This window comes from Lampetra fluviatilis, chromosome 16 (assembly GCF_964198595.1).
Source record: "Lampetra fluviatilis chromosome 16, kcLamFluv1.1, whole genome shotgun sequence".
Lineage (NCBI taxonomy): Eukaryota > Metazoa > Chordata > Hyperoartia > Petromyzontiformes > Petromyzontidae > Lampetra > Lampetra fluviatilis.
Genome location: NC_136290.1, coordinates 4,735,555 through 4,760,790, shown reverse-complemented (window position 1 = coordinate 4,760,790; position 25,236 = coordinate 4,735,555). Strand labels below are relative to the sequence as shown.

The following is a 25,236-nucleotide window of genomic DNA, read 5'->3' as shown; positions in this document are numbered from 1 at the left end:
ATAGGTACTGGCAAAGAGCACTACCCCAACATTTGTTTTAAGGCGACAGGGGGCTCTTTGTGTTTGTCTGTGCTGTGTGTGTGAGTCAGCTTGCAGGCTCCCACACGTCCCACCTCCCATGACGTTTGTTCTGATGAAGCCGAGACCGACCAAACAGAGGTAGATTTTAACAAAACATTCATAATACATTTTTTGGGGGGGGTCAGATCGCAAAAATAAAATGTGTGTCGCAAATTCTCCCTTCCAACCGTAGCAGCCAACAAGTTCAATTTATCACATGATACAAAGGTGCCAATGTATTGCTGTTGGAGAGTGATCTACAGTATTTAACAATGGTGTTAAAGTCATATTTTAAAAAATATATATTTTTTTGCAACATAATATTTTTCCTTTATTTCTAAATGGCACTTTTTTGTATCACAGCAATTAAAAGACACGGTGTTTTGCAAAATATATTGTAATTGCTCTATCGTGACTTAAAGCGTTCGGTGACTGCAGTAATACATATTCTATGGGTCTTTCGGTAACGCCACGTAGATAGAAAAATAATAAAAATATCGCGACATTTTGATCGCAACACAAGCACTCGTCTTCAGGTGAGAGAGTCATTTTTACTTACGTGGCTTTACCGAAAGACCCACCGAATATCTAATTGCTATGTTCATTTTATTATTTAACGTGGTTATAAATGAATGTGCATCAGTCACGAAATATCGTTTTGAACAGGTTAATGTAGCAAGTGCTTGCGCCTAAACAACATGATGATGATGAATGGAAAGGATCTCAACGATTGATGAAAACAACACATGGTCACGGAAGTGTTGATTCATGACGACGACAATGGTGATATCTGATGACTCGCGATGAAAAATATTCATCCGTGCACCCCCTCAAGCTCCTTGAGATCTCCAGATTCTGCCCTTCTGTGCGAACCTCGATCCCGGCTGCGTTCCTGGCGTGGGGTGGGCGGGATTTGTTGTGTCTGTGCCACGGTTGTGTTATTCCCTCGCGTTGTGAAATTCGTTTCTCCGATAATATGGATAATCTTAAGTCTCGTCTTAAAACCACGTCTTGTTAAGTCAGTTTATTCTATTTAGTTTCTCCTTCCCTCTTGACCTTTCCTTATCTTTATTCTTACAAGGTGCCTTTGAGACATTAGTGGAAGGCTCCTTACAAATACATGTAAAGTATTATTAACACAATTGTTGGCCACGCATGATGATGGTGGCGACGATTGACAATTATATTATCGATCAACAATTGAGATCAGGACAGTGATGGTTATATTCTGATTATTGATGACAATTGAGAGATTCAATGATTGAGGATTAATAGCTGATGATTGATGACATCCTTAAAGTTGACTGACGTCACGCACGATGAGCATGTCATTGGCACAGTCTGTAATCGATTTTTATTACGATTTTGTTTTTGTCGGACGTTTAAACGCCTCAAGCATCTCAAAGGGACTTACAGTAAAACATTGGATTGCGAGTAACTTCATCTGCGAGTGTTTAGCAAGACGAGCAAATAAAACAAATATATTAATTTGATAAACGAGCGAGGTCTTGCAATACGAGTAGTACGTGTTTACGCTTTGTCTGCCGAGCGTCACGTGATCACAACTGATATACGAGTGCTTTGATATACGAGTGCTTTGAATTACAAACACGTTTCCGGAACGAATTATGCTCGCAATCCAAGGTTTTACTGTATATGTCACATCTCATCTAAACAGTTTAATTGCCCTGCAGCGATATAGCCTCGGGGATGCCCAGCAGAATCCGTGCCTTTGCGATGCAAGGAATACGCAGCACCGTCTTGCACATTTATATAGTCTACTGCCAGTAGGGGCCATGTCACTGTATTTTTTTCTCTCCAAATTTAAGAAATTGGTCTCATTTGGACCATTACACCAGCACACAAGGCCCTAACATCACGGGAGCTCTAACATCGACCGTGGAGCGCGTGACGTGAGCGGTTAATACACCCGCAGTGTTGACCGGGGCAGCCGCACGGTTCGAACCGTGAACCTCTGCAACAAGCAGCAGACACTCTGCATCTCGGCCCATCCGTTCGCGTTATGATAATGGCTAGATCAGCGTTCTTCATGGCAAGGCCCGCGAGCCACCGGCATCCTCTGGTGGCCTCTCGCGCGGCGCACCCCCGGAAAATTAGTAAAGAACACTGCGCTACAGTGACGACGACGATGATGACGATGATGCTTCCCCATCAGGACCACACCGGTGCAGAGAGTTCTCTTTCCGAAGAAGGGGGCTAAGAAGGTGGCGCTGGAGCCAGAGGCGGCGGCGGGGGCGCCGGCGGCGGCGGCGTCTGCGGGCGCCAACGAGAGCGCGCTGGCCCCTGGCTTCTACCCGGTGCACGCGCGGCTCGAGTTCCGCTGCCCCGCCGCTTGGTACCAGCAGACGGGCAGCGCGCGGCGCACGTGCCTCCGCACGGGCCGCTGGAGCGGGCAGGCGGCTCGCTGTGTCCCCGGTACGATGCACAACCACCCCCTCTACCGCCATGACCACCAACACGATGGTCCCCCTGAACCCTCCCCACCGTGGGGCCTTTTAAACTTAACTGAACGATTTTTATCCGTAATAGAGTTTTTTTGCTTGTTTTTGGGTTAGATCGCGGACTCGAATTGTAAATGTTGTGGGTTTACTCTCCAACACACCCGTGTGCTGAACTAGTAACTAATTGACACGTTTTTTTACGTGACAAACCTTACAAATTGTCTGTGTCGGGCGGTATAACGACACATTTATATTTACGCGATCTAACCCAAAAAAACCTCTATTATGGAAAATATTGGTCGCTAAGCCTACGCGTAAAATGATAGCTCAACAAAGTGGCTTATCACGTGGAGGGAAAAACTGCAGGACCGGGAGAAAAATCTATGCAACCACTGGGAGAGAGACATGCAAACTCCAAAAATAGAGGTGTCAGGGTTGGGATCTAACCCAAGACCTCCTGTATACCAGGCGAGGTAGTCAACATCTCGCCACTGTGTTGGGAGAAAGTGCTGTTAGGGTGTAGCAGCACTGATGAAGGCCGGCACCGGCACTCGAGGGGGTGGGTGGTTGGCCAGCACCACGCCCGCCCGCTTCTCCCCCATTGCTAATGTTTTACCTACATCGCAACATGTCGTCATTTAAGGCCGAGTCGACCTAGGGTGAGGCCTAGGACGGGTTCAGATATTTTCCACGGATGTTGACTGTGGGCAGGAATCGAACGCGGGTGACGCGGTGCGTTAAGCACGACACTGCCGCTCCTCACTAATACCGCTTGATTCACATAACACTCATGCATGTATGTATGTTGAACTTCTCTCGTACCGTATGTAGCCAACCTTGCTAATCGCTTTGCGGATGCGCTAAACGCCACCCTGGCCAACGGCACGCGTGCGGCGCACACTCCCCACTCGAGCACTTTGGAGACGGGGGTTGGTGGATCACGCAAGTCACCTTGAATCTCTCGACCCATGGATGATTACGGTCGCCATCTCCTGGTTTGCCTAGGCATAGCAGTATAGCAAGTTGGTAAATTTCTGTTTTCACACCTAGTTGGCTTTCACGACCAATATTATCTATAGGAAAGGTTTTTGGGTTAGATCACGTAAATATTAAACATGTGGCCTTACTCTCCAACACACCGGTGTGCTGTACTTGTAACGAATTGGCATGTTTTGTTTACGTGACAAACCTTATTCTTGGCTGCGGCAGGTGGTGGCGGGTTTAACGACACATTTATATTTACGCAATCTTACCCAAAAATATATTATCGTGATTAATTTCTATCTTCGCGGGGATTTAGTGTTACTGCCCTCCTCGCAGGAATTTTTTTTGTTTGTTTTGTTTCCCGGATACTCCAGTTTTCCTCCCACCTGTGCAAACACCCATTAATGGAGCTGGAAACATTCCAACATAGGCCCACAGAGCTTTGGCAATTGTCACCGGTTCTGGCCACCTTTCCACGTGGTTTTCTGTGATGTCTGAGCACGTTACAGGTTTTCCAGATTTAATTTGCATGGCTCACGCTCTGTGAAATGAAATAAGAATGATTAATGTCTGCGATATAGCCAAACACCACCATGAAGCATTCACTGGTAGGCTACCACCCAACTTCAAAGGTTTTGTCTGTGTCTCTGACCATACTTCACCGTGCTGGTCAGTACGGACTGGTGAAGGGAACCATAGAAGTAACAGTTCGACGATGGACTTTGCTGTCTTCTCTCTGTTGCCCACACCGTAGCTCCATTATCATTCGTTAATAATTGTAATATCCAAAAATCAGTTGTAATCGTTCTCGCAGTAATTTATTGATAATAATTGCTATACATAACCATTGTCAGAAAAAGCAGCGCGTTGTATTTATCAATCACAATTATCATCATAATTTATTGTCTAAATTGCTATATTCATCATGAATAAATGTCTTCATTATGTCAACTTTATTTGAATCAACATCATTAGTCGAAGTCAATCCACTGACGGATGAAGGTATCCTATTGGAATCATCACTAGATAGGAAATCGCAATTATACAACTCTTATATGGGACTATCGTTTTTAATGGAAAAAATCACGGATAATACGCCTGTAATATGATAACAAATGTATGGTAATAGTTTAAAAAAGTCAAAGAGTCTGCACTTGTTCACCATCATTGTGAACACGTGCCTGGAATCTTCACCAGGTGGTCTCCAGAGCCCGGAGGAACATTTCTTGTGATATTGTTGCAAATTCTCATAAGTGTTAACATTTTTTTAAAGAACCCTGTATATATATATCAATCATTAGGCAATCACTATCATAATTGCATCAGCATACATCGATTACAATTGTTTTTCATCAGCCACCGAAGTCATCATCATCACCATCATAATCTTGACTAATATTTGCGGTTATCATGATCACTCTGATCATCATCATCACCATCGCCATCTGTCACAATATTTGGAGTCGCTATCGTCGCAGTCACCGTCGTCACCATCAAGGAGTGACGGACTGACCCATCGTCGTCTCAGTCTGCGGCAGGGCAGACGGCTGGAACATCTCGGGGACCCCGTGGCCCTGGAAAGCCGCCGTCTACCGGCAGGTGCGGCCGCCTACAGGCGGCGGCCAAAACACCAACAGCAGCAGCGGCGTCGGCGGCAACAACGGTGGCAGCGGAGGAAGAGGCAGCGCCGGCGGGGGAGTCGGAGCGGGCGCGGGGGCGCGGGCCGACGGCGCCTGGCTGCTGGTTTGCGCCGCGGCGCTAGTGAGCGAGCGATCGCTCGTGTCGACGGCGCACTGCGTCACGCACTTTGGCACGTCCACGCCGCTCAAGCGCACTGACGTGCGCGTCGTGCTGGGCGGCGGCCACGGCGGCGATGGGAAGGCCGAGCAGATTGCCAAGGTACCGGCGGTCGAGAGGGGACGCGGTTCCTGCTCCTCCACCACACTCTGGTTTCCTTCTTTCTTCACCGGTCGAGCCTCACGTATGTATGTACGGGTGTTGAACTTCTTTCGCGCCGTACGTATCCAACCGCGGTAATCGGAGGTGCGGCGCAATGGCAATGAACTAAACACAAAAAGCAGTTCTTAAGAAATTAGTTTCCAAATTAGATTTAAAAGTGCACACTTCCAGTTACACTATGAGATCTCTTTTACCAGTGGCAAAATATAATGGTAGGTTTTTACCCTTTTAACTGGTACAAAACTGACACCTTTATTCAAGGCATCATGTTTGCAATGACCACAACACAAGTAGTCAATAAAGCAAACAAAAAGAAGCAACTCTGATAAGGATAATAATATGCACTGTCCTTGAAGTTGATTGGCCCACACCCGAGACGGCTTTCTTTAGAGCCTAGTCCCCATTGGTGTAGGGCCAGATGACACCAGAAGGCGTACAACTCAAAAACAGTGCAATATCAGAGTATTGAGAGTTCGGGGTAAACATTTACACTATGAGATCTCTTTTACCAGTGGCAAAATATAATGGTAGGTTTTTACCCTTTTAACTGGTACAAAACTGACACCTTTATTTTTTGAGTTGTACGCCTTCTGGTGTCATCTGGCCCTACACCAATGGGGACTAGGCTCTAAAGAAAGCCGTCTCGGGTGTGGGCCAATCAACTTCAAGGACAGTGCATATTATTATCCTTATCAGAGTTGCTTCTTTTTGTTTGCTTTATTGACTACTTGTGTTGTGGTCATTGCAAACATGATGCCTTGAATAAAGGTGTCAGTTTTGTACCAGTTAAAAGGGTAAAAACCTACCATTATATTTTGCCACTGGTAAAAGAGATCTCATAGTGTAAATGTTTACCCCGAACTCTCAATACTCTGATATTGCACTGTTTTTGAGTTGTACGCCTTTTGGTGTCATCTGGCCCTACACCAATGGGGACTAGGCTCTAAAGAAAGCCGTCTCGGGTGTGGGCCAATCAACTTCAAGGACAGTGCATATTATTATCCTTATCAGAGTTGCTTCTTTTTGTTTGCTTTATTGACTACTTGTGTTGTGGTCATTGCAAACATGATGCCTTGAATAAAGGTGTCAGTTTTGTACCAGTTAAAAGGGTAAAAACCTACCATTACACCTCCAGTTGTCACTGATCTCTGGGTGCTCCTCCAACACCTGTCCCCATCCATCATGCCTTCCGCATCGCAATTACAAAAACCATACTCTCCTCTTACATTATACACAGGCATTCATTATCTTCAGAACATGAGGTATCAGTATCCTCTACAATAACTTTTGCTGTTTACTCATATACATATATCTGTTTCCATTCAGCTATATATTTACTTTTTCTGTTTCTGTCTGCCTGTGTCCGCCTCTCTGTTTGTTTATCTCACCCTTTGTGTAAATAGAAATCACTCATCTTCATCTCGCACCTCCGGTTAGCACGGTTGGCTACGCACGGTGTGAAAGAAGTTCAACAAACATACGTACACTATTTTAATTTTTCATTCACAACGCACGTTTCACTGCAGATGTACCATGAGCCAGTGACATGCCGTGCAAGTGGAAATAAGTTCCTTCAGTATAAATCACTAAACTCGCAATTAAAAGTAAAAGATTGATCATAACATTAACAGAGAATATAGGCAAGGCCCTAGAAACACAGTCTAATATTTTAGAGAAAATGCATCCATAAAAGTAATTATTTCCCATTTCATCATACTACGTATGTCCATGGGTTGGAGCGGTGGTATAGTGGTTATCACGCTTCGCTATGAACCGACCCGTCCCGGTTCGATTTCCAGCAACGGCTAACATCAGTGGTGAGTGATATCCCAACCAGTCCTGCCCTCCCTTCATCAGCCCAGACTGACCTGCGTGGTGAAGCACAGTCAAATAAATCCCATCACCATCATGCCATGGGCACACCTTTACCCATTGTTGGATTGCAATTGGCTGGCGTACAGCTGATGATATTTGTCCACCTGACCCCATCGGCCCTTCCCATGCCCAGGTCTCCAACATCCTCGTGCACCGCGCCTACGACCCCGTGCTGCTGGACGGCGACCTGGCCGTGATCCGCCTGTCGGGCAGCGCTGACCTGTCGGATCGTGTGCAGCCCGTGTGCCTCCCTCCTGACCGCTTGTCCACCGCCGCAACTCCGGCGGCGCCATCATCCTTCCCCTCCTCCGGCGCCGCCTTCGTCTCCGGGTGGCGCCTCTCCTCCAACGGCTCGGGACCGGCCAGGGACGCGGGCCGCCCGCTCTCTGCGCAGATCTCCATCATGGGCACGGCGCAGTGTGAGCGCGAGCTGGAGGCGCGCGGCGCCGCCGTGCCCGTCACCGCCAGGATGTTCTGCGCGCCGGCGCTGCCCGTCGGCTCGGGCGAAGCGTCGTGGTGCCCGGCCGAGACCGGAGGGATCGCGGCGACTGCGACGCGAGGCGCGGGAGGGCGGCCTGGCGGCCTCTGGCACCTGCTGGGGCTTGTGAGCTGGGGCCACTCTGGCGGGTGCCAGGGCAGCGCCGGCTTGCCCACAGGGTACACCAACGTGTCGGCCTTCACGGACTGGCTGCGGAAGGTTATTAAGTGAGAGGGCGGGCTTGCCCGGCGTAGCTGGGGGCCTCGCAGCGCCCGTCGCGGACTCACGGCGATGCTGCAGGTGGCGCCGCTGTTACGGCGATTGACTCGGGGGAGTTGTAGGCCGAAATCCTGGTCAGGGGTCGACTTCAGCTCAATCGTCACTTTGGAGGAAATCAAATATAAGTACAGCTTCCTGGGAGAGGTTGGTGGTGTTCGTCGCATGGAGAGACTGGCCCCTGCCATGGGAGCGTGCCGTTTCCACTGCTCAAGCAAGGCCGCCAATTGAGATGAGCACCGCTCCATTGTTCAAATGAAGACAGAGACAACCTGGTTTGGCGCTGTTATCAAGGAATTGGCCAATTTCAGGGATGCTTCTGAAAATGAATGGAGACTTTGTGTGGCTTTCCGAGATAAATAAACGCTTTATTAAATAGGACATGTTGCCAATGTTGCTCATGCTTTGTGTTTGAATCTAGGCTCCAGCCACCATGCTCTCATGGATAGTGCTTTGATGATTTCATACCGGTTGGGTTTTCAGTCAATTGAGGATGCAATGAGCATGAGACCTCTACAGTTTGGCTGCTTAACGTGTGCCGAACCACTCTTTGCACAACCACATCTCGGGTTGGGTGAGAGGGCCTTTCCACAGTAACTCGACCTCTGTAATGATAGTTTTCTCATAAATATCTCCTGACTTCACGTAATGTCTGCTCCCCACAGGAGTTCTGGAACAGAGTTTTTGTTTTTCACCTCGTAAAATGATGCCTACGCACCAGAGCGATCGATCGATTCCGTCCTTCTGGCAGATTCGAAAGCCGTCGCGCAGTTGATGCCTGAAATTCTGCCAACGTGGTATCCCAACGACCTTGGCTCAGGGTCCTCTTCCCCTTGGTCACCGAACTCTGGCTCTCACTCCCGAACTCCCGCCTCGGGTCATCTGCCCTCCTCCAATCCTGCACACTTGCCTTAACTCACACTCACCAGCTTGTGCTGGATAAATATACCAACACTTTCTTCACCACATTTTTATTCTGAAGTTGCAAGGTGTTAACACAATCTCCGCCATGAATTGAATAGCATACTGCCAACTGGATCCCGATTCAAAATGGCAGAAGCTTCTTCTCCAGTTGTTTCATAGTTGATGTCTAGCCCTCCAGAGTCAGCCTTTGAGCGATATGCAATCCCCGTGACACCGGCACATACGTTGCGAACGCGTCTTGTAAATATCTGCTGTAAATACCATTGTATAAAATGTTCACATTCAAGTGTACAGTCATATTTTCACGCTACCTGAATTAAATACCAGTTGCTCCAATGTGTTTGTCAAATGAAATGAATGCCTAATAATCTTAAGAGTGAAATACAGTCATCCCTTGTTAAACGGAAACTCAGTACATGAAATTTCTCGACAACGTAAATTACAAATTAGGGAACTAATTTGATAGGCCTTGCGTTAAATTTGCATTCACGGAATTTTTAATCTCTAAATTGTAATCTCTTGGAGGTAATATTTGAACAATACACATTTCATCACAGTTCTGGTAAGTACAGTAGAGAATTTGTATTTCTCGACTTATTTTGAGTCCTGTTAACAATATTTTATCGTAACATTATCGATTTTCCATTAAATATTTGCTCAAAGTGTTGCTGCATTCTGAGCTGTCATTTTATTGCGTCTTGGGTTGAATGATTATTTTTGCCATCGGAACGCACCTCCAATTCTCTTATACATACACGCGATTAGCTTTACGGACAGTTTTTCCGGAACATACCTGTTCTATATATCGAGGGATACCTGTAACCTGTGACAGCTTTCTTGGCACGACGTGAGTGAAGTGCATGCCTGTAATCCGATACACCCAACTGCAGGGTAATCAGGTGTATGTGGTAGTAAAAGCAAGGAGGCATATTACCTAGACATACGAAAAGATTTCCCTTCATATGTGTGAGTTTCATCTGGTCACTCTGGTTTCCAACCACACAGTTTAGTCAAAATATTCCAGGGATCTGAACTTGCGAGCCAAGCACTCTATCCGCAGCGCCATCCTGGCCAGATGCAATACAATCGCTGGAAGAATAAAAAAACAAACAGTGGGAGAATGTGCATTTGCTATGGGAATGCCATAGGACTATGTGTGTGCGTGTGCGTGCTCGCAGCTACATACCGTGACGGAGTGAGCAGGCTTGTTTTGAATTCAGTTGGGAAATCCCTTCTTGTTAGACACAGGTCAAACATCTGCGGACAATATTATCCATGGGGATTAACATTCTTTCTCACTTCACGCCTTGCCTTTGACCCCTAACCCCCCCCCCCCCCACTGTTGAACTCTCGCCGACTACAGAGCAACAACAAAAAAACAGACCGTGAAATTCTCTCCGACAGTTCAACGTCGTGTTGGCTGGCGGAGAATAACACGTGGAAATATTACCACGTGGGGGCAAGCCAGAAAGAGCCACGCGGTTAGAGCAGGCTTGTCAGCAAGCCAGGGTTGAGCGTTTGAATTAAGGGCCTGAACGATTAGTGCATTAAGTCGATTGTCCGACAAAAAATTGTACTCGAATTGTAAATGTCGTGGGTTTACTCTCCAACGCACTATCGGCGTGCCGTGCTAGTAACGAATTGGCACGTTTTGTTTACGTGACAAACCTTACTAATTGGCTGTGTCGGGTGGTGGCGGTGGGTTTAACTGCACATTTATAATCACGCGATCTAACCCAAAAACCTATATTATAAAAATGTATTTTATTGGCAACTTTTGTTGTTGTCGATTCCACGAGCCCCTTTAAAAATAGCAGCCTATACCCCCACCTCCTGCCGTCCTAAGGACGCCGATGGCGTCACCAAGCACCACCCATCACCTCCCGTCCAGTGGCACGTGAAGAAACACAGCCGATTCCCACTACGACAGTCACCCAGCAATCCAGCGTTAGCTCTGCGGTGGATGTTAAGACCACGTGGCATCGTTCAGAATAGTAAGTCATCGTGTCACAGTGGAAGAACGCGGCGGGTCTAAGGGGTCAAAGTTTAGTGTCCCCTGTGTCAAAACGAACACCGGGAAGGTGCTCTTCTCTGTTGGTGGCCCTGAAGCAACGGTGACAGATTTAACATTCCCATGTGGAGGTCCATTATCTGAACAGGAGAACAACCGTCAACTTTACACAGAGTTCGTAATAATATTGGTAGGAACCTCCTGGTTACACCAGCCCACAGGGGATTATTGTGTCCGTCGTGCAGGGAGGGGCTGGATGGGGAGGGGCTGGGTGGGGAGGGGAGGGTGGGGAGGGGTGGGGAGGGGCTGGGTGGGGAGGGTGGGGCTGGGTAGGGAGGGTGGGGAGGGGCTGTGTGGGGAGGGTGGGGCTGGGTGGGGGGTGGGAGGGGTGGTGCTGGGTGGGGAGGGGCTGGTCACCCCGTGGTGCCCTTATAAAACTCAACATTTAACCTACTCACGCCGGCTTGTGCCCGCCCTCACAGTCAGGCATATTTGCGGAATACACCACGCCGCCGTTGACCCTGGCCATTGACCGAGCAACCCAACGTTCCTACCAGCTCCCTCCGCAGGAATGTGTTTTATTTAACTCCCCCCACGAAGGATGATTGGCTCAATTGATCACAACATGGATATGGACTTCTGATTGTCAGCCGAGAGCTTTCTGCCACACTGCCTGCCATCCATGAAACAAGAAGTGGCATGTTACATACAGCCCGTTATCAATCCACAGCTGTATGAAGGCCTCTCCATGTCGTGCGAGCGACGCACGTTACTGTAAGATGGAATGTTTTGAAATCGGAGTCGCAGCGCCTCGCTCATCTCACAAACATTGGGGTTGCTTCCTCCTTTGACCGCTGTGAAATCACCGTCGAAAAATTTGCAACAACAAAAGAAAAGTTGCAATTCACTCGTCTCCCTTGCAAAAGAGATGACCTCAGTGGCTAGGCCCTCAGCTGGTTAAATAAAGGACCCAGATGTCCGGCACCTATTATGAGAACCAAATCGGAGTCCACGTGGGTCAGTGGCTCTTAACCTGGGAAGCAAGCAGCCCCTGGGGGTGCGAGACGTGGCCAGATTGTTTTTAGAAGGTAAATCATCGAAACACAAATTGAGCACGGGCACCGTAAGTACAACTACTTTGTTTCATCAAACCCTATGTATTTATTAGCATAATTTGTTTTACGATTGAGAACCAAAGGGGTGCAAGGCTGCAGTAGAGGTTAAGAGCCACTGGCCTAGGTCAACTCGGCCTAAAACATACATTTACGATCCAGTTTCTCAACAAACAAAAAAACACTAAGAAGACAGAGGTCGCTGGGCATACGTGGCTTTGCATTGCTCCAGTTTCATATTTATGATCTGCTATCATCATCATCAGCTATGATATATCCACTGCTAGATTAAGCCCTTCCCAAAGCCATTGCCATCTCTCACAGTGTCGCTCCTCGTCCGAATTTTTATTTCATGATTGTGTTCAAAGTCCAAGGCATACAGATATTCTGCTTTGATTTCCAGTTGTGCCTCTCCAACATATATCTTTCATTATTCAGAAAACTTGATGTACAGTACGTGATTCCCATTTTGCTCGTATTCATCTTCAGCCCAACCTTTATTACGTGTGTTGTATGTACGTTGAACTTCTTTCGCATCGTATGGCTACATACGGTGCGATCTAGATTTAAAAGTCCAGCTAGTCCCCGACTTACGATGGAGATGCGTTACGACGACCCCATCGTAAGTCGAAAATATCGTAAGTCGAAAATGGCCTAGCCTACCCAGGAGTCTTAAAGAATGGTGATAATTTAGCAAGACAGAGCAATTTACAGTACCGTACTGTATAAACTATAAGCGCACAGTACATCCCGGCAGCATCCCAGCGTACAGTAGTGTACCTCATATGCTGCTGTGTTTGCCTGCCGCGCGAAATGTAAAATATTTTACAATTTTGTCATATCGCCATCGTAAGATCGAAATATCGTAAGTTGGACCATCGTAAGTCGGGGACTACCTGTACATGGTTCTAGTGGCTAACCTAATATCGGAAGGAAGAGTGTTCCAGACGGCCGCAGAAGCGCATCTGAAAGTGTGCGATGTGGTGACCACCGTTTTTGTTCGATGGCAAGCAGCCAAAATCCGCTGCTGCGAGGATGACCGGAGTTCACGTGATAGCATGCTCCTTGACGAGATCAACGAGGAATTGTGGTTCATTTCTGGCAAGCACTCCGTGTGTTCATGAGTGCGACCTCGAACGTACCAGTCATGACACGTGCCCAGATAATTTCGTACACGCTACAAAGCCCTTCAATTTGTCAAGCCCCTCAATAATTTCCTGAAGTCAATTTCCGGAGATGGTTCATATTTTATCCGTGCACATGTACGCCTTTCTTTATCCAATCCCAATTTTGGGAAAATATATTCTCATGTCGCTTTGAATCACTTGGCAAAATTGATTCACGTACACAGAGAAACCCAATACACATAGAAACCCACATACACATAGAACCCAAATACACATAGAAACCTATACACACATAGAACCCCATATACAGATAGAAACCCATATACACATAGAGACCCAATACACATAGAAACATATACACACATATAAACCCAAATACACATAGAGACCCCAAATACACATAGACACCCATTAACAATATAAAATATAGTTGTATATCTGCGTTAATTTACGTGACATAATATAGCTTTTTAATAATCTGCAAAATCTAGCCTTAACGTTTTTTTTAAAATCATAAATCATTGGGTAATTTTTTTCCAGGATCCTATTGAGTTCATTAAAGTTTGTCATCATGATTCCGCTCGTATGCACACAAACACAAACTTACTCGTTCCACCCTGCACACGCCCGATTATTGTTAAACACGTCCCACGTCACGTGCTGAGCGAGTAGCGTTTTTTATTCTTCTGATTTTCTGCACGAGCGTTCATAGGTGCACTCTAACTGCATTTGCTCCAGCAGCCGGATGCGATTCGGCACGGTTGCAGTTCAACGATTACGCCACAATGTGGCAGGAAAGCCACATGCTAAACAAGTATTGTAAGTTTGTTTCGGGGCCATTCAATGTCTTATTTACTAACCTTAAATTAATGGTTAAACCATATCTGTTTTAAATGATAATAGTGGCCACCAAATGATAATCATTGCCACCAAATGATAATCGTTGCCACCAAATGATAATAGTTGCCACCAAATGATAATTGTTGCCACCAAATTATAAAAGTTTCCACCGTAAATGTTAACTCCTCTGCTATCATAACAAGTTGTCATAGAATGCTAATTGAAATGTGAAATTACAAAAATGTTCGAAGCAACTTAATCTGCAGTGGTTTAACACGGGATTATAAACCAACAGAAGTCACCACCTTCATCATTACCACTGCCTCCTTTCAGAAAAAGCGTGAGCTAAGGTTTTCTAGCAATGCCCCTTCTGCAGGACACTGTGTCTGGTGACGATACTGAGGTTTATTGCCAAACATGTTAGTCTAATATGTACACGTTTCTGTTTTGGGTTAAGGTGCAGTCCTGCATTTTCTCACTCACACTTAAAAAAAAAAGATCCCCCGTATTGTCTTCATCAAACGGTTGCGCCAAGGACTCATTTCGTAGCACAGTGCGCTCACCACCGCTCACACCACTGCTGTCGGGACAGCCTCTGCTAGAGGGAGCTCTAGAGGGCCTCTCTAGTAGAGGGCCTTGGGCCTACACTTCCACACTCTGGTCATCCTCGCAGCGGCTTTTGTCTTACCATCGAACCGCATCGCGCACTTTCAGATGCACTTGAGCTATGCACTTTTAAATCATCTAGATTGAAAACTAATTTTATTAGAACTGCTTTTTGTGCTTCGATTGGTGATCTTCCCTCGCACCTCCGATGAGCACGGTTGGCTAGGTACGGTGCGAAAGAAGTTCAACATATAGACTGTGGTGAATCCAATTATGTAACTTAGGTGGACAGAGGAGGAGGAGGGGGGAGGGTTTAATAAACTTGCTCCATTAACTTATTTTATAAGGCTGTGTTACTGACAAAAGTGACACGTTTATGTGCGTTGTTGGCTTAGATGCCATTGCTTTGATTGACAGCAATGGTACAGAACTGCAACAGTTTCATGCCAGTGTCTTCCTGCTCTAACCCACTGTGCGGTGGTTGCTCCCCTCTGTGAAACTGAGCCAGTCGTGGACATTCAACATCCCGAGATTTGTAAGGAGAAAGCAAGTAAGCACCTCAATATCAGCAGCACTGTTTAATAATATCATAGCTTATATTTTGATGTGGCCAGGTTGCTCGGCGGTGGAGCAAGCGGCTTGCGATTGGAAGGTTGCTCGAGTTTGAATCCTGCTTGGGGTGGATTGACTCAGCCCATCATCTATCTGGAGTCGATAAAATAAGTACCACTTCGTGGAGTGGATTGACTGAGACCATCATGTATCTGGGATCGATAAAAACACATTCCTGCGGAGGGAGCTGGTAGGAACGTTGGGTTGCTCGGTCAATGGCCAGGGTCAACGGCGGCGTGGTGTATTCCGCAAATATGGCCGACTGTGAGGGCGGGTACAAGCCGGCGTGAGCAGGTTAAACGTTGAGTTTTATAAGGGCACCACGGGGTGACCAGCCCCTCCCCACCCAGCCCCACCCTCCCCACCCAGCCCCTCCCCTCCCCACCCAGCCCTTCCCCACCCTCCCCTCTCCACCCAGCCACAACTCTCCCATTTTTGGATGCACGACGGACGGACGGACACAATAATCCCCTGTGGGCTGGTGGAACCAGGTGATTCCTGCCAGTATGAGTACCACTTTGTGGGGAAGTCAACACTGCAGGTTGTTCTATGGGTAGACTCGCCCTCGCCAAAGCAATGTGGAATTTCCACCACTGGCTCAGGGATGCCACCTCAATCAAATTGTGTCACCATACTTCACCACGTTGGTTAGTGCGGTTTGGTGGAAGATGCACCCAAGACCAGGTGAGACATCACTCGCCGCAGATGTTCGCAATGGCTGGGAATCGAACTCTCGTTGCCAGGTTCGTGGTGCAACCACCGCCCCCTCCAGCGTTACTCGACACCGTTCATTTCGTACAATCTGATTTTCATTTTAACAACCATAGAGGAATGCTGGGCTGAGTTGAACAAGCTTTCATATTGTTGTTTTTACATTTACCAACATGCACTTTCTCATAAGACTATATCGATGCATTTAGGCAGTATAAAATAGCCATAGATGTATATTTGAAATGATAAGATTCGATGAGCAGCTTCTGATTCGTCTATATTTAAATCTACTTGTGAAATGCGTGATTGCACAAGAATCCACTGCATATGATAAGGAGCCACAAATGAAACCGCAACTGGTTGCGAACAGACTTTAAAAAAGAGACCGTTTAAGAAAAATGTTGCAAAACACGGGGAAGGCACACTTATTGGATTGGTTTCTAATGCGACGGTGCAAGCGGATACTTATTCAATAAACATCCACCTGCAATGCATTAACCCACACAAAGAACAGGGGAAGTCTAGCGCACTTGTTATGCATTCAGGAGGACTTAATACACACATTCTCTCTGTCCATGTTAACAGTGTGTGTGTGAGTCGTATCAGCAATGAATGATAACAAACCCTGCTTGCATCATATTTGTAGAATGTCATTACGGGCACTGAAACGTCCACGGGAAAACGCAATCTGCAGGGCCGTGACCTTAAGCAGACGTGGCCTTTGAAAGCTGGCGACGTTACCACCACGGCGGTACAGCGATGGCGTGTGAGTGGGAAACACGTGGCGAGGCAAATGATAGAACGAAAGCTGAAGAATGCTTCAAGACGCCGGTGAGGTGCACCCTGGGAAACGCGTTGTGCGATAGGGAAGAAAACAAATACGAGACGTCAAATGTACCGCTAAGAAACAGATTATATGACGATGATGGCGGTGATGTTGCTGCTGCTACTGCGTTGATACCAGAGGTGTACAAACACAACCAATAAAAAAACGCTCAACGCATTCGTCATTTACGCTGTGGCCTTTAAAGGAAAACATATTTACTCGGCGATGTTTCGGGAAATAGTCCTTCTTCGTGGCAAAATGTTAACAAGAGTGAGTGAACTTGGGCAGGACAAATTGCTATCGATGATGATGAGGCCCTATGGATGTGACTGATGATGGAAAGGCAGGCACAGAGGATGACCATCACAGGGAAGGATGACCATCACAGAGGATGACCATCACGAGAAAGGATGCACTCTTGATGAGATCAGCTCATGTGCAGGAACTGGACTGTGCCATCGCAGCACTGATGGTGATGATCGGCATCCAATCGTGGATAGACCGTGTGTGTCAACGAATTATGATAATGATGATAATGTAAATCAGTGGTGCTTCACCTTTACTGCAGCCTTGCACCCCTTTGGTTCTGCATCGTAAATGTTTTTTTGTTTATTTTAATAAACACATAGGTTTATGAAACAAAGTAGTTGTGCTTACGTGCCCGTGCTCAAATTGTGTTTTGATTATTTACCTTTAAGAAGACAAATCTGGCCATGTCTCACACCCCCACAAAGGGCATCTCGCACCCCCAGGGGGTGAGTGCACCCCAGGTTAAGAACCGCTGGTGTAAATGCACTTTTAACTTACAATGAAAAATTGCAAGTTGAAATGCTGGTCGGTAGTCAACTCGGTCTATCAATTCCAAGGTCAATTCAATCAGTACCAGTATGTTGAAAAGTAACAACGTTAATCCTATGAATGCATTTGTCCCCACCATAGGAATATGGAATTTCTACTACAACCACAGGACCGCCGATCGATGTGTGAGGATCACACCATGCTCATTTCAGTATGAAAATACTTTCACTTTTGACTTGACACCCTACTTTATTTGTTCGAATGTTTAATATTTAGTAAGTTATTCCCTGACTTGTCATTCTTAACCAAAACAATTCTACTTTCAACTAAATTATATTTGTGTTGCTGTTATGTCTACAGTGTAAAGCGCAAACGAGTGATGAAATTGTGAAAATTATAATCATGCTCCTAACGCGCTATGGCGATGGCACTTTTATATGAGGGTTTTTTAGGCCCGCTGAGTCAAACATTATCATGACCTTTGAAGTGTTACCGATGTGTCCGAGGTCAAATACGGGGTAATCGTGTTTTTGGTTGCGCAAAAGCTGTGGGTGCTGCCGCAATGTGACGGAGTTTTTTTTCCCTCCACATTTAGAAACATGCGTTGAGATTATTTAGATGACTTCGGTGCTATACATGGCAAAATGATATGCCACTTTGAGCGATCATTGGTGGCCAGGTCGCTTCTGAAAAATAAGTGAATACCTCAGTGGGCTTTGCCTGTTAGGATGGGGATGGTTTAGTGTCAGTTTTCAGTTTCATTTATTAGGTATAGCCCTGTGAGCCATTCGGCTCTTGAATCGGGTGCAACCGCAACAAACAAAAAACATGAACAAGAAAACATCTTAAAGTGACTAAGTGCAAACAGAAAATCCAAGAAAAGACAGCAACATATTGCAGAAAAAGCACCGTACACCAACGCTGTTTGACTTGTATGCGTTTGGGTGATTTGTTTACCTTTCTTGTACTTTGCACTCATATCGTGTTGTTGTATTGTATGTTGTTGTAACGTTCTTACCTGGCCCTACTGGACATCTGTGAAAAAGAGCTTGATACCTCATCAGATTCCTCCAGTATAAATACATATTCTGATTCTGAAAAAAAAACCATTCTGATTCTGGTTGCCAAACTGATTTTGCTGCTTCTTCAATCTGTCGCTCCTGTCGCTAAAATAACGGCGCCACCTTCATATATCGCTCCACTTCTGTCAACCACAGCAGAATTAATGGGTTCCACCACATCTCGTCAATCGGCAGGTCGCGTGCGGTGGAAAAAAAAGTGTTGGCACTCCCGCCCTCTTCCAACACGTGTGGACAGCGTGGAAGTGTAGGCCAGCATTTCTTCTTTGAGGGGCCTCTCCGGAGTTCCCTGGAATTGGAAGCCCTTCTGTGAGCAGCGACGTGAGCAAGACATTGCGTGGACTGCAGCTGTATCTTTCTACAAGAGTAAGTCTGCAATCCTGCGCTTTGGAGGCTTGATAGATCATGGATCTGCCTGTCCACAACACAATCCCAATCCACTGCAGTGAGAGGTGGCTAAGAGATGGACGTACAGCAAGCTGGTTGCTGATACATCTATAGATGTTTATTTCAGTGATAACCCACCCCCCTGTCCCACGAGAGTGTGTGTGCGCGCTTTCTCGAGGTATTCTGCTTATTTTACCAGTTTTCTCCCACATGTAAAACAAGAACCGTCGTGTATTGAAATGTAATTTTAATGTTGGAAAATTCCAGAACTTTTTAATCGAAAGTAATATTAAACGTCCCCTTTGCGACATGCACGCACTTGTCCCGGTTTTGGTGCTTTAATTCCATGAGAAAATTATTTAGGATGTTGCACATCAGCCATTTCAAAACATCTCCTATGATAACATCATCATCATCATCATCCTCACCAGATGTCGCCACTACCAATCCACAAACTTTCAGTGATCCATCGCTTCTTTTCAGATTATCCAGAAGAACAACAAACACGCATGTTCGAGCCTCGAATAACGCCTCGTGGTGAGTCGATCCCACAATATCTTGCTCACTTTCAACGGTCCCTCGTTTTTTGAAACCCCTCGTAACATTATAAATGAACGCGAATCGTTTCGCAGCAGCATTTTAAGAAGTAAAAAAACAAGTTTGTTGCTCAAGTTGCACAGAGGCTGCTCCCCCTTCATCAAAGCGAATTGTAAACGGTGTGAAGGAAAGTCCATAGAAACAGGAGGCATTGGCAATGGCTGCAGTCGACAAAGGCCCTCTTTGTCGCGTCGACCTTGTCAAATTGCATTATGCTCTCCCCCTCCTTTGTGCCTCAAGTTGCTTTGGTTCACAACTTCAGACTGCGAGCGGTCAGTTCACATAAAAGCACCGGAGTGAAAAGATCTCGAATAAATTCATGCCCTTTTATTTCAAGCACGTGAGCGCCCCCCCCGCCGCCCCATTGAGATTGATTATCTCTTTTGCAAGCGAGACCTGCATGACAGGTCACACAAGGACAGTGCCGTTGTTATGGCACCTCCGATTAGCACGGTTGGCTACGTACGGTGCGAAAGAAGTTCAACATACGTACATGCATGCGTATATATGGACGCTTTTTTGGCAGGATCAAAAATAATTATTAAAAAAAATAAGAATAAGTTGTGCCCTTTCTGGCAATACAACAGGTGTTAAGATGTTCGAACACCAAATGGATGCCTTCCGCAAGGCATCAAGTCTGCATTAACCACACTTACTCGTGGGAAAACATGCACACGAACATGCTCGGATAATGTATGCATTGTTTTTTAAACTGATTGGCGTACACCAGAGACAGCTTTTTTTGTGGCCTTGCCTCACCAGTGTTAGACAAGAGGAATTATAGCTGTGGGACCCTTTTTAACTGTATCAAAAATTATGAAAAAATTTGAATAAGTTTCACCATTTCTGGCAATAAAACAGGTGTTAAGATGTTCAAACACCAAATAGATATATTGTCAGAGCACGTTTGTTTGCATGTTTTGCCACAAGTACGTGTGGCTAATGCAGACTTGATGCCTTGACAATAAAACCTCCTTTCTTACGATAAAACCTCCTGTTTTATTGTCAGAAAGGGTAAAACCTATTCTTATTTTGTTTCATCATACATACATCTTGCCACGTGCCCCTAACCTATGTTGAGCCTTGTGGAGGCCCCAAAGGTCAGGGCGCCGAACCTGACACGACTGATATCCTGGGTTCGAATCCAGTCAGCTGCCTGCGATTAAATTAAATCCCGAAATATATGTATTTGTTGTACTTCTTTCGCACCGTACGTAGCCAATCGTGCTAATCGGAGGTGCGATGTGGAATGAGTTGATGGTATCTGCCCAGTCACCACTGACTGTACACACAAATCATCACGTACGTTATGCCATTCTATTATTTATTCACGTCCAAGCAACGTTCATTATGTGCTGGGTTTTGCTCTATCGGGTTGGCGCCCACGTATCGCGTAGACCTTGCCGCGGGATTTAAACCACTGGGCACGCAAGAGCTGTCGTCCAGTGGCAAGTAATTTCACAGCTAAGTCACCCCAGCCAAGTCAGGAGTAATTAAAATGCTTGTAACAATTTACTCCCCCCCACTAACCCGCCCCCTGCCCCGAGCCCCCCACACCTTGAGACGTGATTAATTATCACAATTCGGTGTTGCAATTAAATTGTTAAAGAATTTTTTTTATAGAGTCTCTGGGTAGCTGCGGGGTGTGCGGGAACAAATTGCGCGCGGCATGTAGGAATTTAAACGGAGTCAATTGCTGCGTGTGCCGTTTGATTTGCGCGCGTGGTAGTGAGAAGACTCAGTTGAATCGACGGGGAATGGATAAATCAATCGCATCATCGCACGGGGAAGTGATTGCATGAATTATTCGGTGCCACCGCTGCCGCTGTGTTAGCAGTGGCGCGTAAGCAACATTAACTAACAAAAAATAACAAATTCGTCAATAAAACTGTGGCTTTAAAAGGAAAATTTTATATAGTAGGCGACGTTTCGGACAATGGTCCTTCTTCAGAGAAAATGTAAAGAAAGGTAAACAGGCTTGAGCTGGATACTTGCACATTGCTATCAGGGATGATGAGTGAGGATCGATGGAGCAACACTGCGCCCCAAAAGAAAGACCGTGCGAGAGGCGAGAGGCGACGTTTCGGGAAATGGCCCAGAAACATCAATTCGCGGGCATTAAGCATCGTCCTGTGCTCAACAACGTCCATACGACTGTGGAATTGCACGACCGACTCTGGGCTTACAACGACAGAGACCATTGCCCCCCCCCCACCACCCCACCGACACGCGCGTTGGGTGAGCAGGGCGACAGATTTGCATTTGGTGAAGATAAAGTATTTACATACAAGCAGGATTTAAGAGGTATGCGTCTGTAGACACATTTTGTGTCGAGTGTTACTCACGTTGGCAGTGGTGCACGAGCACAAATGACAAAGCACGTTCTCAGATTAACATGGCCCATTGTAACTGATGCAAAATAAGAATGGGGTTTTACCCATTCTTATTTACCCATTCTTGCAATAAAACAGGAGGTGTTAAGATGTTCAAACACCAAATAGATACCATTGGCAAGCAATCAAGTCTGCATTAAGCACACACACTTGTGATAACACATGCAAACAAACATGCTCTGATAATATATGTATTGTCTTTGAAACGAATTGGCCTGCACCAGAGTTAGCCTTCCTTATGCCCTCGTCTCACCAGTGTCAGACCATGATAACACATTCCTGCGGAGGGAGCTGGTAGGAACGTTGAGTTGCTCGGTCAATGGCCAGGGTCAACAGCGGCGTGGTGTATTCTGCAAATATGCCCGACTGTGAGGGTGGGCACAAGCCGGCGTGAGTAGGTTAAACGTTGAGTTTTATAAGGGCACCACGGGGTGACCAGCCCCTCCCCACCCAGCCCCTCCCCACCCAGCCCCTCCCCACCCTCCCCTCCCCACCCTCCCCTCCCCACCCAGCCCCTCCCCACCCTCCCCTCCCCATCCAGCCCCTCCCTCCCCACCCACCCCCTCCCTGCACGACGGATGGACACAATAATCCCCTGTGGGCTGGTGTAACCAGGAGGTTCTAACCAGTATCATTGTAACCTATATGACTACTTCAACCCGCCTCTGGCATTCGCATCTGCTCGGCCCACAGTGATGACATCACCTTTTACTCTCCGATTTAAGTCCGCAATTCTGGCTATTGCATGATGAAGTCGGTTGTTGTTGTTGTTATTGCCGGAGAAACGTCGCAGTACTCGAATGGTAAATGTTGCAGTGGGTTTACTCTCCAGCACACACCGGTGTGCTGAAGTAGTAACCAATTGGCACGTTCTGTTTACGTGACAAACCTTACTGATTGGCTGTGTCGGGTGGTGGCAGGTTTTACGACACATTTATATGTATGCAATATAACCCAAAATGTTTTATTATTATATAAAATATCACCGCATTATGAATGCACTGCATTAACTAACAATGTCGTGGCAGCCGAATAATGGTGTGTCCATGCGTTCCACTCAAGAAACAAAACTGTCGGAGCTTTATTACTTAAAAAAAAAGTTAAAAATGCGGGTTGTCCTATGGAGAAATATTTGACCCAGCACAGGAATGTGGAATGTCCACTGCTGGCTGACGACAACCAACGGTATTTGTTGCAGAGTATTTTGGCAGGTCAAAGCCCACCGTCTTCCACAAGCAGGAGGCATCCTACACAACCAATCAATCATATACCACGTCCCTTCAACGTTACGCGAACAGGGCTCGTGCCATTGCTACACGCTGTAGAACGTATCCTGGAAATGCCTGCGATTTGAATTTAACAATAAAGTCTCTATTTTGTATATACGTCGACGCTGAGGTCAGGAGCCTCTTGAACAAGAACTTGATTTGTTCAAACTTTCTATGGCCAAAAACCACCAAAAGCAGTCATTTCAGTGATGTTGTCGATGACGATGAAACAGTGTTAGTGTTGGCACCCGAACACAAGTGTCGCTGCTGCGTCCAGACAAAGTGCAACCCGAGCGTCGTTTGCTCGCAGGGAGGAATGTTCTCAATTTTATCACATTCCAAATCCGACCCAAACCAATATTCTTCCGATCGCATTTCGGCAATAGCCACGGCCATCCGCTATCGACGGTTCAATGCCTGCGACGTGTTGTCAACCCGTGCTCACACGCAGGAGACACGCGGCTTTGCGTTTTTTTCCCCATACGCGTCTCGTGCTTCCCCGTCCGTGGCTGTGTTTTGATTTCTTTGGAAACACGCTACCTGGCGCAAACGCCCGCTGTGTGTGCGTGTGTGCATCCCAATGTTCTGAGACCTTTAAGGGTCCAATGGCAAAGACTCGGGCTAAAAATAGATAAGATGGTGGAGGGTTGTGAGAGAGAGGGGGGCTTGTTCCAAAGGAGTTCAGGGCTGAGACGGATTTACGCAGATGACATTACGCGCGGATGACAACACTGAAAACCCGATGGGGACCCACATGCATATAGATATAGCCTTACAGGCATTGTATACATTAATTGCATGTCAGACACAAAACACATTGGAAGCACGCTACAATTATTGTACGGCAGTGAGTGCATCGCACATACATACATACAACCATTGCATTCTACTTACGTACTGAAGACATGTACAATGGTACGTGAATTCCATCAGTCCATATATTGCACTCATTACATATTCGAGTAATCTCATACATATACAGCATTTATCATATGATTTACCGCAGTCATTAACAAACGTCCTGAATAAATTGCACATATGACCACAATCAATGCATGCATATACATTATGCAATTACAACATGGCACATGTGGTCAGGTGACTCCGACCATTACTTACACAATCTCCACTCAATGTGTGCATATTTCAAACATGATTTTCTGCGGTCGCGGGATATGTCTTGGTCTACCATAAATATTGAGTATAATGAACTCAATACATTATGGATTTCATTATGTGCATACTATAATCATCACACACAGTACATACCAAAAAAAATCTTACTGTGGTTTTCCCACCTGATGATGATTGCTTGTGTTGCAATCGAAACGTCGTGATTTGTTTTCAATTTATTTTATTTCTAACTACGTGACTTTACCGAAATAACCAAAGGGTATGGATTCCTGCAGTCACGAAAGCTTCAAATCAAGACACACAGTACAGTTGTTCAGATATAACCGCTGTACACCTATAGCGATCACAGTACACGCTGCATTAATTCACATACAAGTACAGCAGTGGATTAATAGTACAATATTGTACACATTACATCGTTTGCATGCTTCAATAGTACTGTTACATGGACATAATGAAGAGTAATTTCGTGTCATTTAGGAGGGGGAGGGTTGTTTGACCATACTTCACCACGTTTGGTCAGTGCGGATTGGGTGAAGGAAGTGGCCCAGCACCGGTTCCAGAGGTATCCCTCGCCACTGATGTTAGTCGTGAGCCGGACATCAAATGTAGGTGGCTCATTTCGTAGCGTGGCGAGCGAACCACTACGCAACTCACAGTGTGTGATCAAACATGAAAATCAGAGAATACATTTTGCGTATATGTATGAGGGTATAA

The 25,236-nt window shown here is 46.2% G+C and overlaps 1 protein-coding gene across 1 annotated transcript in view; it reads left to right on the top strand.

Moving 5' to 3' along the window:
* Window positions 1-9,404, top strand: part of PAMR1 (peptidase domain containing associated with muscle regeneration 1) — a 53,593-nt gene extending 44,189 nt beyond the window's left edge. Inside the window, exons 10-14 of the mRNA XM_078863488.1 lie at window positions 90-159; window positions 2,237-2,496; window positions 5,035-5,101; window positions 5,192-5,405; window positions 7,474-9,404. Coding sequence (XP_078719614.1) covers window positions 90-159; window positions 2,237-2,496; window positions 5,035-5,101; window positions 5,192-5,405; window positions 7,474-8,049 — 1,187 coding nt within the window. The 3' untranslated portion in view covers window positions 8,050-9,404. The remainder of the gene's footprint in view (window positions 1-89; window positions 160-2,236; window positions 2,497-5,034; window positions 5,102-5,191; window positions 5,406-7,473) is intronic.
* Window positions 9,405-25,236: the final 15,832 nt, after the last annotated feature.